The following is a 16,595-nucleotide window of genomic DNA, read 5'->3' on the forward strand; positions in this document are numbered from 1 at the left end:
ATGGGACAGGACGACGGTCACGGTTCCGAAAAGGGAAAGACAACGCGACAACGTCGAGCAGCAGCAAGCGCAAACCTGGATCAGAAAAGAGAGACGCGGGAACACGACGGTCGAGGGTAGCCGGCGGTGTCCCTTAGGATATCTACCGTTGGATGGAAAGAAAAGGAACGGAAGGGAAAAGAAGAAGCGAGATCAAGCAGAGCACCTGTGTACTGGAATGGGGCTCTGCGACAGCAAATAAGTATGGGTCTTTTTGAATTGATATAATTTCTTGTGATGCGACATTAAAACATTGTGTGCCTAAGAGAGCAACGAGGAGGAAAAGAATTATGACTAACAGGCAACACTAAAGTACCGTGAGTCTGGAATCGGGGTAACTATCTCCTAGCGCTTGATCCCTCCTATTTTTATTTTTTTGTCCCCCTTTTTTTTTTTCAAATGAATTTTTTATTTTTTTATTTTTTATTTTTCTCCTTCAGCAGTACACCGTATGGGTGGGATGTGCTCGGTGGTGGTGGTGGTGGTGGTGGTGACGGAAGAAGAACGCGGCGGAAGGAGAACCGGATGACGTTCCAGACGGTGCCAAGACCAGGAGGGAATCCCAAATGTGAACAGCAGGCCAGAATCTGAGGTGGGAGAGGGCCTGTTTATATATCTGTGACTCATCCCGGCTGATGTGGCCACAGCCAAGCCTTATGCCCACTATCGACACGGCCGTTGCTTTGGCTTTCTGTCCAGATTGTGGTGGAAAATCCCCCGTGCTTGGCTGTGATTGGCCCTACCGGAGCTTGCCTGCAGCGTCATCCTGGAACCGGAGCTGCTCCACCAAAGCTCTATCTTTCCCTGGCTCGTGGTTGCGCTGCATCACCAAGCGCCACCCCGGCCAATCACTGCTGCCGAAGCCTCCTTGGCCCTCTGTCTCGCCACCCCTGGCTGCGAGTTGGAAGGGCTGGCTTGAGTCAAAAACCCGCTCTCGGTGCGTGCCAATAACCCACCGCCCTTGACACTTCGTCGCCCTCTGGTCCCTTGGAGCGCAGAATTCGACAGATTGCGCGATACACTTTTTCCCCTTTCACATGGAAATTTTTTTTTTTTTTTAACGCGTTTCCAATTTTTTTTTTTTTTTCCCCCCTCATCCACCCTTCGCGCCAGGAGGCTCTTTTCGCGTCCCGCCGGGCCACACCTTGCTTTGGCCCGTTATCGCGTCCCAGCGCAGAACCTTTTTTTTGCGCGTTCCTTTTTTTTTTTTTTTTTTTTTTTTTTTTTTTTTTTTTTTTAATTCAAGATCAACTTGGGAAAGAGACACGTCTCGATTTCCCCTTTGTAGGTTCAAGGAGTCGGTCATGTCCGTCCTGCATCTCCCAAACGCTGGAACCTCGATGGGGAACGCCAATCTTTGCGCGTTTCTCACCGCCGCAAGAAAGTGAAAAAATCAAAAATAATCTACGTAGAACAAAGAAAAAAAAATAAAAATAAAAATAAAAATAAAAAGGAAAGGAAATATTGACCTGGTACAGACTGTGCAGAGTATGTGGAGAGTCACTTTGCTAAAGTTTTAATGAGCGCTGTCGCCAAAGTCCAGGTATGCATGCGCTCCGTACTCCGTGCGCGCCTGAGCTTCGGAATTTGCAGCGTAATACCGACAGCTTGATGCTGGTGTGCGGAGTTCTCTCTCTCAACAACGTCGCCGGTCGCCCGGGGTTGCCACGAGCCCAATCAAAATCGGAGGGGTTGGGCTGTCCTAACGCGACTTCTCCCCTCAACGACTGGTCTGGGCGCATTTGATATATAAATATGCAGCCTAAATTACGATGAACGGGACGCCGGAACAAGGGCCTTCTTTCGCAAACCAAAGCTGGCTGGGGCCCAAAAAAAAAAAAAACCACTGCTTGCCCCTCCCGGGGTTATGGTCGCGATTATTTTATGATTGATCGAAAATGACATGATGCGTAGTTGACCAGGGGACGAAAGAAATCACGACTTTTGGGGGCCCTTGAGCATTTGAATGTTGACCACGCACACGGAGAAGATCATCGCACGAGACCTTAAGGAAGTTTTAGGTATCCTTTACAGAACACGCGGAGTACTCCGTGTGTTCTTTGGGATGCGTGCATTATTTCCGCTTTGAGAATCATTTGTTACTCCTGCATCAATAATTCTTCTTTTCCTTTTTTTTCCCCCCTCCTAGCTACATATGCTTTGGTTCTTACTTTTCTTTTTTTGCTTTTTCTTCTTTTTTGTTGTTTGACAAGAGCTGAAGGTAACACAGAAATGCATGCGCTACATGATCATCATCCTTCCCGAAGCACACAAGAGTACTCTGTATACTTGCAGCCTACAGTGCTGTAGCCATCCTGTTCAACCACGGATGTGTCCCTCTTAATGCCAAATTCAGCCATTCCCTGCGCACTCCGTAGATACACAGCTCCCGCCGCAGCTATGTAATTCCTCGAGTCACCGTTTTTCTCTGCGAAAATTCCTCGAGCGACTGAAAGCGTCAAATCAGGACAGGCGGCATCACATGACCGACTGATTGATATCAGCTGCGCTCCCATTGGCCGGGAGCTGCCCGTCGGCTGGCCTCGGGTTCCGTCCTCCGGTCTACCTTGGCTAACTTATGACGGAGCAAAGGTGCGCTAACTAACTCCTCCAGAAGATTTTCGGACATCCGCACCGCTCAGGGACAGAAACTCCTCCCCTTCCCATCTATCTCTCTCTACTCTTCTTATTTACTTTCCTTGTGGGTGAGGGTATGAGCATTTGAAAAGAGAAGAAAACCAAAAAGAGGTTGCTCGTGTGTCAACCGGGAATCGCACAAATGGCGTCGAAAGCCGCCATTCTGCCGCTTTTGAGGCGAGAGGTCCTCCCTGCGTCCGGCCGGTCGTGGACGAAAGCCGTATCGACCAATTGCTGCTCTCGCTACTCTACACGGGCTGCGGAGGCCATCCAGCAGCAGCCGGCAAGGGGGATTCGACGAAGGGAATATTGGGCTCGGCCCGCGATTGTAAACCAGAAGAGGACCCTGTCAGGGACGCCGGCCCGACGGAATGCGGAGGACGGCGAGGAAAAGTTTGATCCGGCGCAGGTCGAGAGAGAATCGGACAGTGTCGATGTATGCATCGTTGGAGGAGGTTAGGTTTCCCTTGTTTTTATAGAAGAATACTAGTACTATCTATCTATTATTGTGCTAATACACACCTCTTTAGGTCCTGCCGGTCTCGCGGCTGCGATAAAATTGAAACAGCTCGCGAACGAAGCGGGTAACGAAGACTTCCGCGTCCTGGTGTTGGAAAAAGCTGGTGAAATCGGAGATCACATCGTGTCCGGCAATGTCCTTCAGCCGACGGCGATCCAAGAGCTGTTCCCGGACTGGCTGTCCGAAGACAACCCATCGCGATTCGAGCACGCTACACCTGCAAAGGTGGACAGGATGCGTTTCCTTACTGAAAACTCTGCGATCTGGTTGCCAGAGCCGCCGCAGATGAAAAATCATGGCAACTACATTCTCAGTCTGAGCCAGCTATGTCGATGGCTTGGAGAGCGAGCCGAGGAGTTGGGTGTTGAGATCTACCCGGGTTTCGCTGCGAGCGAGGTGCTTTATAAGCCAGATGGATCTGTGAAGGGCGTAGCTACAAACGATTTGGGCATCGGACGAGATGGGAAGCCCAAGGATTCTTTCGAGAGGGGCATGGAGTTCCACGCCCGTGTTACTCTTCTTGCTGAAGGATGCCACGGAAGCTTGACCAAGCAAGTTATTAAGAAATTTGACCTACGCCGGGACAGCCAACCACAAACATATGGCCTCGGCATCAAGGAAGTCTGGGAAGTGAAGCCTGAGAATTTCCGCAAAGGAGAAATTACTCACACCATGGGGTATCCTTTACCATCGGACACATACGGCGGATCATTTATGTACCATTTTGGTGATAATATGGTGGCTGTGGGGTTGGTTGTCGGCCTCGACTACCCTAACCCGTGGTTATCTCCCTACGGCGAGTTCCAGAAACTAAAACACCATCCTTTGTTTAAATCTGTTTTGGAAGGGGGCAAATGTATCTCTTACGGGGGGCGTGCTCTGGTCGAAGGTGGATTGCAGTCAATACCGAAATGCGCTTTCCCTGGTGGCGCGCTGATCGGGGACAGTGCCGGCTTCATGAACGTTCCAAAAGTCAAGGGCACACATACATCCATGCTCTCCGGTATACTGGCCGCAAAAGCAGCGTTTTCCGCTCTGTCAGGAACAGAGGATGTAGGAAGCGTGTTTTTATACGAGTATGAAGACGCCTTGAGGCAATCTTCAATCTGGAAGGAACTTAACGAGGTGCGAAACATACGTCCTTCGTTCGGTCCGTTCGGTCTGCTTGGCGGCATTCTGTACTCCGGGTTGGAGACGTATCTGTTCAAGGGAAGGACGCCATGGACTTTCAAGCATCACTCCACGGACTCTGCAGCCACAAAACCGGCTTCCGAGTGCACCAAGATTGAATACCCCAAGCCTGATGGTGTGATCAGTTTCGACATCCTGACCAGCGTTAGCCGCACGGGAACCAATCATGAGGAAGACCAGCCGGTTCATCTGCAAGTGAAAGATTGGGACAAACACACAGATGCAGCGTGGCCCAAATATCAGGGCGTCGAGAACAGATTCTGCCCTGCGGGTGTATACGAATACATTGAAGATCCGTCCAAACCCCACGGGGTGCGATTCCAGATCAACTCACAAAAGTAAGTTTTCTGCTGTCCTCCTTTCGTTCTGCGCCGTCTTCTCCCCTCAGAGCGCTTTCTTCTCCCTTCTAACTTATTTTTTCCCCACAGCTGCATCCATTGCAAGACGTGCGACATCAAAGTTCCGACCCAGGATATCAACTGGCAGACGCCCCAGGGAGGTGAAGGCCCGAAGTATTTCATGACTTAGGAGACATGCAGTTTGACACGTGCAGTAAAAAATATACATACCCCTTGTTCGCACTTTTGTATATAAAATTGGTCCACCGCTCGCACTCCACATATTCTTTTCGAGCATTTTCGTAAAAGCCCTGTGGATAAAACATGTCATTGTTGCTCGGCCATTGGCGGCCTTAAAATACACCGCTGCGGTGCCCGTACGGAGTAGCTGTGCCTTGTACGTAACAATCCTCGAGAGACCAAAAAAAAAAAAAAGGGATGAAGCAGATCTTGCGAGGATAAACCCGAAGAACCCTGTAATGCGCCAGACCACACCCATCAGTCGTATCCAGCTCGTTGGATGGCGAGAAAGAAAGCGGAGTGGAGGGTTGCGAGGCTTGAAGCGGTTTAGTGGAGGCACGTGGATGGCACTCAAAGTGAGGCTGAGGATTTCAGCGCTTCTGGGTGAATTCACAACAATCACATCCCTCCGACCTCCAACAATTCGATTTCCACCACAACTGGATTACTCGCGAGCCGTCCAGGATCACACCGACTCTACATTCCATCCCAGGAGGAGCAGTCTCTTAAAAAGTCGAGAAGAATCCTCCGTATTCGAGTTGGACTCGAGTATTTGGAAGAGGCCTCCATCATATCCTTTGTCCGTCCAAAAACCAAACGTCCTTAATCAGGATTAATAAATATCGCCCACAATGAGTGAGGTCTCGTCAACGCGCCTCTATCTCGGCAATCTGCCCCGAAATGGTATGCTGGTTCTACATCTTACTTCTTCTCGCCCTCTCTGGTACAGATGATATGGTCCTTGTTACCCCACACATAACACACAACGCACATACACACTCTTCCTCTCTCATGTACCGGATATCTGGATCTACTTCCTTTCCCGGGGAAGCGGGATGGAAGGGACAGAGGCATAGGAAATTGGAATGCGAAATTGCAAATAAGCGGCCTGTTCAGATCTCTTTCAATTCATTTCCAGACAAATTCTCATGGACCTGGCTTGACCATCTTGGATTTTCGTTTGGCCGCGAGAGGCTGACGCAAAATGGGCATGGCTTTTTTGCCTGGACTCTGTTGTTTCCAGTCACCAAACAGGACGTCGAAGAACACTTCAACCAGCACGGATCCGGAAAAATCACGGATATCAAGCTTATGAGTGGTTTTGGTTTCATTGAATACGAGGATGCTTTGGACGCACGGGATGTCGTTCCTGGTGAGGACTCCGTTCTACTTTCCATCACTGGTCTCCTCCTTCACGCCCGAGGCTCGCAAATCATGGATTCCAATTTTACTGACTGAGACTTTCGGGTTTGCTCTACAGCTTACCGTATGTGATTTCATAAAAAAACAACTTCCCTTGTGCCTGGAGGGTTCACCGTTTTTTAACCCCTCATGCTTTGCAGATGGAACGGACTTCAAGGGCTCAAGACTCACGGTCCAGTTTGCACGTGGCCCACGGCACAAAGAAACATTCTCGGGACCCTCTGATCGCTCCAATGCTCCACGTCCACGTCGTACACCTTACCGTATGCAGATTTCTGGACTTCCAGAGACGAGTTGGCAGGTTAGACAGTTCTGTTTCCATTTCGGACCCATTGGGCACTCTTTCGTCTTGCTTTTATCTTGATAATCTCCGCACTACCCCCTTCCTTTCGACGGTTCATCACCAGAGACTTGTCCACTCTTTTGGTCTTTGCTCTGTGTGCTGCGTGTGAAGCTGGCCGACACCACCATGGCTCTCTTCATGCGCTCTCCACCGTCTACATTTGGCTCTATTGCTCTTGCCTTGGATCTCCTCAATCCACCACCATTCAGAGCGGAATCTCTGCTCCTTCGCAACTGGAGAAGCATTCGTTTCTGGACACAGATATCTTGGGATTGTTCTTCACCAACCTTACGAATCTGTGGCCATCCGGAGGACTTATTTCCATTGGAACTGGACTCACATGAATTGGTTTATTAGGATCTTAAAGATTTCGCCAGACAGTCTGGCCTTGACGTTGTCTACTCGGAAACACTCCGTGACCATGAAGGACGAGGGTAAGGTGACTTGTTTGGCAACCTAAGGAAGCATCAAACTGACCACCACGAAAGGTTTGTCGAATTTGAGACTGGAGCCGACCTCAAGACTGCTATCGAGAAACTGGACGGACGTGAATTCAAAGGCTCCCGTGTGACTTGCACCCAGGACGTAGGGATTCCCTGGCTCCGTACCCCGGATTACTGGTCTCATCTTTTTCTAGATCCAAGCTCCCGATGACCGCCCAGTTCGTGATCCTTATCGTTCTCGCTCCCCCGTGCGTCGTGGTGGCTATCCTCCCATGGATGATTACGACAGGCGTCCCCCACGTGGCTACAGTCCTCGTGGGCACTATCGCGAGCGATCTCCTCCACCTATGCGTCGCGATTACTATGATCGCGACGGGTATGGTCGCCGCACGCCGCCACCACGTTCTCGTATGGATGATTATCCGCCCCCTCGCCGGCCATATGATGACCCTTATGACTTCCGCCCCCCTCCACCACGTCATTATGATGACCCATACATGCAAGGCAGATATGGACGGCGACCTTTGAGTCCTCCACCTAGAGGAGACTATGGAGGCTATGATCGTCGCGGTTACTGGTAGATATCCCTCTTCTACCCATTGCTCCAAAAATAAAGCCCTACCTGTCATCCCTGCTTTCTCCTGGCAGTTTTGCATCCGATAGAATTCCCGCGTCCGGGCCCTGATATCTATTACATTAGAACGAACACGTTTCCAGCCGTCACTGCCTCTCCTTGCCTTTTACAGGAAGAACCCCCAGATTTCCAGCAGTGAAGGCTGTGTTAGATTCAGATCCTATTATTTACGACATATCCATGCATGTTCGCTTTATGATTGTTTCTTGAACATACACCCCGGATCGACGCTATACAACGAAACTGCTCTTTTGTGAAGTCCGAAGAAAGCGATCTATCTGGTGCAAATTACGTATGTAACTTTCTTCCTTTTGCTGTTTGACGCACAGAATACCTTTCTGTTGTGTGTTTTATGACTGATTTATGCGCCGTCTTTTCTGTCTCTCTTTTGATGGTTTGTTCTTTGAGTAATGAATTTGGAGGAAATTGTTGCTGTTATGCTTTATGTACTAGCTAGCGGGAATTAAAAAACAGAAAGCATAATATCTCCCTTATAAATAACAGTTACGTGTCTGCATATGCTGTGTCCAGCTATATAGCTTGAATTGGGAATTGTAGTTAAAGCTAGGCTGGAGAAAGATCCAGAAGACTGAGTTGGTTGGCACTCTCAAGTCGTCGTTAGGCCTGGTGCACCAACTCTGGCAAGACCCCGCGAAGTTAAAAATTCATGATGTTTGCGAGACGTGATCGGTGGACCGCGTCCGAGATTACCTGCTGAGGCGAGCTATTTTCCCCGCTGTCATTCTCTCCGCCAGGTTAAAATTTCCTGCAATTCCAAGAAAACCCGTTTTCCCAACATTTTCGATTCCCTTTCCAGTAAGCACAAGCAACAATGGCCGCCCAACCGGTTGATTATATCAACCTGCGAAATATCCGCTTCCCGTTTCCCCTCATCGTTGATCCTGATGCTTGGGGTCGACCGAACAAGCCTCAGCCCGCGATACTCTCCCTCCGTGTTGCTTTCCCGAGATCCCTGATAAACGAAGCCGCACGGAATGACCACGTTAGAACTACACTCAACTACAGCGCTTTATACAAGACCTTAGAAGGAAACATAAGGGGAGCTATCGCAAGAGCTGTAGACCCACAAAGCGGCGCGCCAAAAGGCTTGGGTCTGGCGGAACTGGCAGACTTGATTGAAAGTAGTGTGGATACTGAGCGATATGACCAGCTGAGTTCATCTGGCATGGCGTTGGGGCCATCTATGACAGCCGAGATGATTCTTCACCTTCCAAAGGCTGTGTTACGGGCTGCTGGAGGGTTGAGATGCCTAACGCGAACCAACGTGTCCGGCGAGAGTGAGAGGGAATTTAGGATTGAGGACATACGGTGCTATTGCATCATCGGCGTGAATGAGCATGAGAGACTTGAGAAACAAGCTGTTGACGTTGCACTGATATTCAAGTGTGTGGCGTCAGACACGGTTAGGACTGCTGCCTTTGCCCAGACGTATCCGCAAATAACGAAGAAAGCCGCTGAGGTACGCCCGCTAGTTACGTTGATTTAAAGCCCGCCGGTGAACCTGATGGACTAACTTCCCATGCTTCTAATCGGCTAGTTCGTCGATTCGTCGTCCTTCGAAACTGTTGAGGCGCTTGCAACTGAGGTGGCTAGATTAGTTATCGTCGACTTTGGCTGGGGCGAGGTGACTGTGAAAGTAGATAAGCCGAGCGCATTGGCTTTCGTGGAACACTCTGGCGTGGAGATGACGAGGACAGCCAGTTTCTTCGGGGAATGAATGAATGACTACGAATGGGGTTAGGGACGGGCAGCTCCTCTCCAATACCGCACTTTTCCCTCTTGATGACGATGCTGTCTGTATGGGGCTCAGAAAAACAATAAGAGAATATTCCCTGGCCAACCCCCCCCCCCCCCCCCCCCTCCCCCTCTCTCCCACCCACCCACCCACCCGTCCACTGGGCGCCCAGAGTCCGGGCAGCAGCGACGTATGTTGGGGCCCAACCTCCATGCTCCATGCTTGTTGCAGCTGGTGACATTTGTGAAGATTGACCACGGAGACACCCATGGTCCCCGGGAATGCGCCCCCACTTGATTCGCTTTTGCCCCGATTGACTAGTCTGTAGGTTCAGAGAACCGGCCGGCAGCACTACCTACATATACTCTCCGGAACCCTGTCGGGGTATCCATGCGCGTACTGGGGCTGGCCCTCCGCAGATTGGGTGTCGGTGCAGGAAATTTGTAAGGGAAATGTAAAACTGGGCATGACGCTGGCTTTGTAGAAAGACTCACAACATGAAAATGTGAACCAGCCATCCACTCCGTGCTGCTTTGCTATTCTGAATTAAGATATTTTCACATAGAAAGAGCCACATATGCCCCTATACCAATGCAAAAAAGGGCAATTCTATGAGACACTGCAGTGGACTTGGGAAAGCTCACTTGAAATTAATTCTTTGCTTGTCACTTTCTGGCTGGTGAATGTTCTGGTTGATAAAAGACCGTTTCAGGCACCGGAAACACCCTGCAATAGCCGCCGGAGTTTGCGCTAGTCCAGATATAGCCTAGTTGCCGCGGGTGACCAATGGTGGGTGTCGGTCGCTAATTGGGCAGTTTGAGGTCAAGTTTCGATTGTTTTTGGCAACTTTTTGCACGTCGTCAACTTCTTTTGCGCAGTGCAGTCTTTGTTTCATCATTTTGACGTCGAAAGGACATATCTTTTCGTTCAGTGTAAGGAGCGTCAGATCCGGCAGTATTTTTACTCCAACCATCCAGGAAATATATATCGTGTGGACATTATCTATGGGCTTACGCGCACCGAATTCGTACCCGTCTCAGATCAACGTGCTTCCAGGGCGCCTTTTCCCCGTTTCACTCATTAACCCAGCTTCAACCCAGGAGATTTCAGCATATCCAATCGTGTATCTTGGAGACGGTGTGCCAGGATCACCGGCTGACGACGTAGTGTGGGTACCGGTGCAAAGTCCGTCCTGAACAGGGCGGACGGTAATCTAACCCAGGGCCGTCTGAAGGCACGGCGCCTGTCGGAGATATTCTTTTTTTTTTTTTTTTTTTTATCGAGGTATCTTTCTTAGGAAACCCGTCTTGTATCTCTCCTGCCGTCTATATCTCAGGCTCACCTCTCTGCTTTCAACAGATATTTGCTGCGGTTCCTCTGAACCAGTCCGCAAGTTCGGCCAGCTCGCCCCGGTCCCATTGTTCCATGTGAAAGCCGTACACAAATTGATCCTCCCGTTCGACCCGGTGCAGTTGCTGTGACGGTGCAAGTTTCGACCGCCCTGAGCCAGCCAGAGCGCGAAAACTCTGCTCTTACCCAACGCAACTAGAACCGTTATGGCTTCGGGAGCGTGGACACTGGAAGAACTCTCTGTATCGGATGTCTTTGCTCCTCAAACAGTCGAAAATGTGGAACAAACGGATCCATGCCTCCCACATGGAGCAGGAAAGGGGCCTTCGCCTCGCGACAGTGGAAGCTCAAGCACTGGGTTCAGAATGACCGCGGAGGTCAGTCCGACTCGAGGCTGTTGGACAGGTTCAGCCCTAGGACGTGATGATGGAAATTCAAACCAGCCCATTGGGGCAACAAGCTCCAAGAAGAAGCGGAGAAATAAACGTCGCCAGAATCCGGCCGCCTTCCCAGAGTTGTTTCCTCCAGAAGACGGTAATAATCGGGCGAGCACTAGCCGGAGTGGTACACCCAAAGCACCGTCACCACTCCTTCAGCCACTTAGAGGCGCTGGGAAGAGCCCTGCATTTCGACCAGCGACCCCAAATGGAATCAGTGCCCTAAAAATGCAGCTGGATGCGCTCAACTTAACTCCAAGTGAGGCACCATCAAGCAATGCGAGTGTGATGGGTTCCGAAGCTGGAACCAGCTGCGCAAGTGTAGTGTCCGACAGTGATCAGACCGAGACCTACGAAGTTCATCTGGAACATGATTTCGTTAGCTCTGAGGCTAACGATGGAGAAAAAGGGGCTTCTGACGGCTTGTCTAAGGAACAAAAACGAAACATACTCTACCGGAAGATGTCTGCTGAGGATTTTGAACCCCTGACCTGCCTTGGGAAGGGTACCTATGGGACCGTCCTGCTAGTTCGCCATAAAATAACTGGTGCCCTGTATGCCCAGAAGCAATTCCGCAAGGCGTCTCTTACTGTGCATAAGAAGCTGGTCGAGCAGACCAAGACCGAACGGGCCATTCTGGAAAGCGTCAATCGCTATCCTTTCATTGTTAACTTGTATTATGCTTTTCAGGATCATGAGAAGCTCTACCTCATCCTGGAGTATGCACAAGGTGGTGAGTTATTTACTCACCTGGCAATGGAGCGCATGTTTACCGAGGACGTTGCGGCCTTCTATATGGCGGAGTTGGTGCTTGCTCTTGAGCATCTCCATCACAATATTGGTGTTATTTACCGCGACCTTAAGCCGGAAAATTGTCTGTTAGACACTGAAGGCCACCTGCTCTTGACGGATTTTGGGCTTAGCAAGGTGTCTGTGAACGGTGAGGACCGCTGCAATTCGTCTCTAGGCACTGTCGAGTATATGGCGCCCGAAGTTATCCAGGGTAAGCCGTATGGTAAAGCGTGTGATTGGTGGTCCCTTGGCGCATTAGGATTTGACTTGTTAACCGGTTCTCCTCCTTTCAAGGGGAACAATAATGCAAAGATCTCAGAAAAGATCATCAAACAGAAGCTTGTTCTTCCCTACTTTCTCGGCCCAGATGCAAAGGACTTGCTTACTCGTCTCCTTCGGAAGGAGCCGCACAAGCGCCTGGGATATAATATGCCAAAAGACATTAGGACAATTAAAGGCCACCGTTTCTTCCGCAAAATTGATTGGAAAGCTCTGGAAAGGCGTGAACTTGATCCACCTATCAAGCCTGTCGTGACGGACCCAGCTCTTGCGGAGAATTTCTCTGCTGATTTCACGACCCTGCCTCTTAGCCCAGTTGTGACAAGCAAAGGAAGTTTCCGCGATAGAATGAACAAAGGCGAGGAGGGTTTTGGTGCCTGTAGCCCGACTCGTCCAAGGCCGATGGAAATGAATGCCGGCTTTCAGGACGATCCGTTTGGTGGATTTAGCTTCGTTGCGCCGAGTAGTCTCCTCGATAGCGAGTTTAATTATGGGGCTGGGCGTCTTGCTTGACTGTATGGCTGTGATGCGGAGCGGCTGGCTTTGGCGTTTCCACCGCAGTACATGTGGCAAGCAGTATTTGTGATGTCTGGTGGCTTGGGCTGCCAGGTTAAAGAACAGAAATGTCACACACCGAGTGAGGTGGGGTCTATCTATATTCATTGTCTAGAGAGAGCATATGTTGGTTCGTGGGTTTATAGACAGGCCCTGGTTCGCTTATGTCAATCCAATCTGAGTCCCAGGAGAAAAACCTCCTTTCCTTTCCCCATAATGTAGTACTCCTGAAGGCGCTTGAAATCGTCTGCCAGGTACTCCGTATTGTTATTCGTTTCGAATGTTTAAGACCAGGCCAGTCGTGGTGTTCGTATTCTACTATTGGTTAAATGCGTTAGCCAGTAGCTTTAGGCTCTGGAACTAAGGGATTTACGGAGTGAGTTCCAGTCCTAACAGAAAATCAAGCTGCCTTCCGCCGCCTTTGGTCTCTCTTAGGGGGTGGATGTGGCGCCGGGGACCGCCAGCCATGAATACTCCTGACTCAACTGCATAGAGGAGGTTATGTTGAACCCTACTCCGTACTGCGCTGATATTGGAGTATTTAAATTATTATATTAATCACAGTAATCAATCAAGGTAACATATTTACATATCTATTATTCTTCGGAGGCTTGCTCGTGTCGCAATCTGTCTCTGATACGAGTTAAATACCCGTCTAATTCTCGGTCGACTTCCCTGTCTGTCAAGCCCAAATCAAAGAAAACCCGCATACACCAGTTTAGCACAGAAGTGACACTTTCGTCTGTGAGCTCGGGCGACGCTTCTTTGCTCTTCGTCGTCAAGTCCGTTTGATCTTTAAGGGCACACAGCGCGATGGTTCGGACGATATCGAGGTTTGGCATGACCAACTTTCCGGCATTGCCTGCATGCCAATGTGAATCGAAGACAGGAACCACTCCTCCAGTCTCCGGATTCAGCTGTGAAGAATAGAAAAGCCGAGTGTTACCCCCGGAGTCGATACGTCGAGCGCGAGGGGTCGCAGGATACATGCACCATTTAGTGTAGAGCTGTCGACCAGCAGCACTACCGTAAACTTCGACGACAGCGGCGATAAGAGTGCGAAATGCATTAGCTGGTACATAGCAGGAAGATTCAACGGGACCTTGCCATTTGAGCTTCACTTTTGTGCAAACATCCAAAAGAGCGGGTGACCCCGCTGATTTGAAGATGCGGTGGAGCTGATGTAACATTTGTGCCGGGTGAAAATCACGTTCCTTCGAGAAGTCTTCACGAGCACTGAATTTACCTTCTAGCATATACGTTAAGATATGTGTGGCCTGTTCTAACGCCTGGCGCTGGTCTTCGGAAGAAGAAAATTGTGGAAGAAGGTTGTCCGGCTGATCTAGCTTTATGATGGTAGCGGCAAGGGTTGCGACATTGTTCGGTACCCATTGGATTCGTTCAACGTCCCGGAGCTGTACTAGCAATTCAAGAGCATGTTTCCAACGAAAGTTTGCGATCCTGTAATCAAGCATGTGATGAAGAATGGATCCTGGCCACGGGCGAGCCACGCGTTCCAAAACATTGGAGAGCAAGTGACTATTATTCGTTGCGGTTGCGAACTGGATCAGGGTAGGCGCCAGAACCTCGTCCCTGTACATGTCAGACGGAATTATCGGTCCCGCAGATTCACGCGGGTTGACGACCCACGATGCTAGGCTAAAAGCCCGCGAATTGGTGAAAACGCTGAGAAGAAGGCTGAGAGAAGATGGAGGCAGCTGAAGTTTACCTAATGGCGACATTTCATGGTCATTTGATCCATTGTTTAACGCGGTTTTCAGGCTTGATTTGCGCACATTATAGGCTTTTGTAACGTATCTGGACTCCATAATTGATTGACGGATCATGTGGATTCGCGTATAATCCACGGCTGCAACAAGCTTTTCCAGAACGTCAATTGTGCCCGAGATGTGACCGGAAGATGCATATGCATTCAAGGTATAATGGTATAAACCCAATATCATTGCGGATTTGTTTGGAATTACTCCTTTGTTTGACAATTCAGCCAGTTTTTCGAGTGGCATTTCAAGTTCATCCGCAGTCGTAATCGAGGGCGAAACGTCTAGGAGCAGCTCAAGGGCTTGAGGCTTCACTTCAGCAACGATGCCTCCGGCCTCAAGGATTCTCATAATCAAGTAATTAACGAACCCTGCGCCAACGTAGAGCATATTTTTATTTAGGAGTCCCCGGAGTAAACCGAGACGTTCCCAGACATGCGGCGCCGAATCTCCCCGGAAACCGACCCCGGTTCTAACAGCGTTAGTAAGTCCGTCCATCACAGCAACGACAACTTCATGAGTGATGGTTCGCTCTCCCATTCCTAGAAATGAACCCTTGGGCCTCCCCATTGTTGATATTCGCGACGAGTTTCCGCATTGTTCCCAAGTGTCGTGATGGTCTATTTTTTTGGGATCAATTGGGCCGATGGTCTTTAGCAGCCGAGCGAAGCTAGCCACCTTCCATTCTTTCGAGCGGTTTCGTGTGCTTTGCAAGATCCAGGCAGCTTCACGAGCATAGCCTCCTTCTACGCAGCACCAGAGAATAAATTCAAGCCAAACACCGAACCCGAGTTCTGTTTTCGAGGAGCGTAACCATTCCATGGACGACTGTTGGTCGGTAGAAGTGGATAATTCCTCCATTCTTGCTTCTAACATCGTGTCTGTCAGAATAGTCATAATACGTGTAGATAGCAGGTGCATTGCTGGTGGGCGTAAGAGCGGATAAGACCCTCGAATTGGTGTATCTTTGTAAACGTTGCTTGGAATGTAGTCTAAGTTGTGTAGACGAGCAACGATATAATAAAAGTGATGCATTATCAACGCCGATTCCTCCTGGCGCATATCTGCCGCCTCGATGATGAAATAACCCAGGCTTTGCCATAGCTCCTCCATGGTCCCAACGCGAAGGTTCGTTTCACCCATTCGAGTTCCCAAAATAGGTTCTTCGGAATAGGAATCGTACGAGTCTAGAGATCGAAAATCGGTACTATCCTGGACAGATATAGCTAGGGTTGGATAAAGCTCATCTCCGGTAATCTCGTCAAACGATCGCCCCATATTTTTCCAATCGATATTCGAAGGGAGATCATTTCGACCGGCATGCTTCGAGCGCAATGCCTCTGCATTATCGAGCAATTTATCCACAAGAGCCCTTACGGCATTCCATCTGTTCATCTTGAAGCCCATATAAGCGAGTAGATCGAAATTCATGAAGGATCTGGCCTGGAAAAGTAACTGTAGTATCGCCTGGCATTGCTCGGCCTCACTCCGCACTCCATCCTCCAAACAATCGACGGAGCCCTCCCGGAAATGCGACGGGAGGAATCTGTCTAAAAAGGGAATCCATTTTGCAATGTCGGTTCGTTCCGATCGAGGAACAGGACAGCGAAGGTGCTTTGCCCTTGAGCGAGGAGGTCTAACGGTGTATGGATGAGAGGAAGGGTTGTTGACGGAGGGGCCGGAGGAAATAGACCTCGCGTTGAAGCCTCTAAATGAAAAAAGAGCCTGACATTTTCGATTAGAGAAACGAAACCCGTGGCCCAGAAGGATTCTACCAGCAGGCCTTAGGCAAATGATCATGACACGACAGCAGGAAGGATCCTGGGAGAAGATCCCAGCTCAACTAAAAAGTCACCCCGAATTGACGTGTATAAACCATGACTAGCCCGTAGTAACACAGTGTTATACGGGTCTGTCGGCGCTGACCATTGCAAAAAGCTGTTTGATTCTCGCAGCTCCAGGCGCATCTCAGCGAAAAATTAACATTTGGCTCAGTAAACTTAGCCAGATGGTTAGTCATCAATGTCAGATAAGATAAGATCAAATCATTATCACGTGAT

At 49.7% G+C, this 16,595-nt stretch overlaps 5 protein-coding genes across 6 annotated transcripts; 4 read left to right on the top strand and 1 right to left on the bottom strand.

Moving 5' to 3' along the window:
* The first annotated feature begins 2,479 nt into the window (after positions 1–2,479).
* Positions 2,480–5,055, top strand: CIMG_03559 (electron transfer flavoprotein-ubiquinone oxidoreductase). The gene is made up of 3 exons (XM_001244117.2): positions 2,480–3,131; positions 3,207–4,725; positions 4,816–5,055. Exons 1-3 carry the CDS (start codon positions 2,819–2,821, stop codon positions 4,913–4,915), a joined length of 1,932 nt encoding a protein of 643 aa, XP_001244118.1. The 5' UTR covers positions 2,480–2,818; the 3' UTR covers positions 4,916–5,055.
* A 327-nt stretch (positions 5,056–5,382) lies between these two features.
* CIMG_03560 lies at positions 5,383–8,107 on the top strand. 2 transcript variants are annotated; one of them, XM_004446309.1, is made up of 7 exons: positions 5,383–5,649; positions 5,990–6,118; positions 6,227–6,232; positions 6,309–6,469; positions 6,869–6,945; positions 7,000–7,096; positions 7,149–8,107. In XM_004446309.1, the coding sequence occupies exons 1-7, from the start codon at positions 5,598–5,600 to the stop codon at positions 7,533–7,535; spliced, it is 909 nt and encodes a 302-aa protein (XP_004446366.1). In that variant the 5' UTR covers positions 5,383–5,597; the 3' UTR covers positions 7,536–8,107. The 2 variants fall into 2 exon arrangements, with proteins under 2 accessions (XP_004446366.1, XP_004446367.1); XM_004446310.1 differs by having other exon boundaries at positions 5,416–6,118.
* A 290-nt stretch (positions 8,108–8,397) lies between these two features.
* On the top strand, positions 8,398–9,326 carry CIMG_03561 (FolB domain-containing protein; the record flags this gene model as incomplete). Its single annotated transcript, XM_001244119.2, has 2 exons — positions 8,398–9,068; positions 9,147–9,326. Exons 1-2 carry the CDS (start codon positions 8,421–8,423, stop codon positions 9,324–9,326), a joined length of 828 nt encoding a protein of 275 aa, XP_001244120.1. The 5' UTR covers positions 8,398–8,420.
* Positions 9,327–10,900: 1,574 nt separating this feature from the next.
* Positions 10,901–12,953, top strand: CIMG_13720 (AGC/RSK protein kinase; the record flags this gene model as incomplete). The annotated part of the gene is made up of 1 exon (XM_001244120.2): positions 10,901–12,953. The coding sequence occupies one exon, from the start codon at positions 10,901–10,903 to the stop codon at positions 12,713–12,715; it is 1,815 nt and encodes a 604-aa protein (XP_001244121.1). The 3' UTR covers positions 12,716–12,953.
* Positions 12,954–13,277: 324 nt separating this feature from the next.
* On the bottom strand, positions 13,278–16,466 carry CIMG_03563 (uncharacterized protein). The gene has a single exon (XM_001244121.2). It carries the CDS (start codon positions 16,333–16,335, stop codon positions 13,354–13,356), a length of 2,982 nt encoding a protein of 993 aa, XP_001244122.1. The 5' UTR covers positions 16,336–16,466; the 3' UTR covers positions 13,278–13,353.
* Positions 16,467–16,595: the final 129 nt, after the last annotated feature.

The sequence above is a fragment of the Coccidioides immitis genome, assembly GCF_000149335.2.
Source record: "Coccidioides immitis RS genomic scaffold supercont3.6, whole genome shotgun sequence".
Lineage (NCBI taxonomy): Eukaryota > Fungi > Ascomycota > Eurotiomycetes > Onygenales > Onygenaceae > Coccidioides > Coccidioides immitis.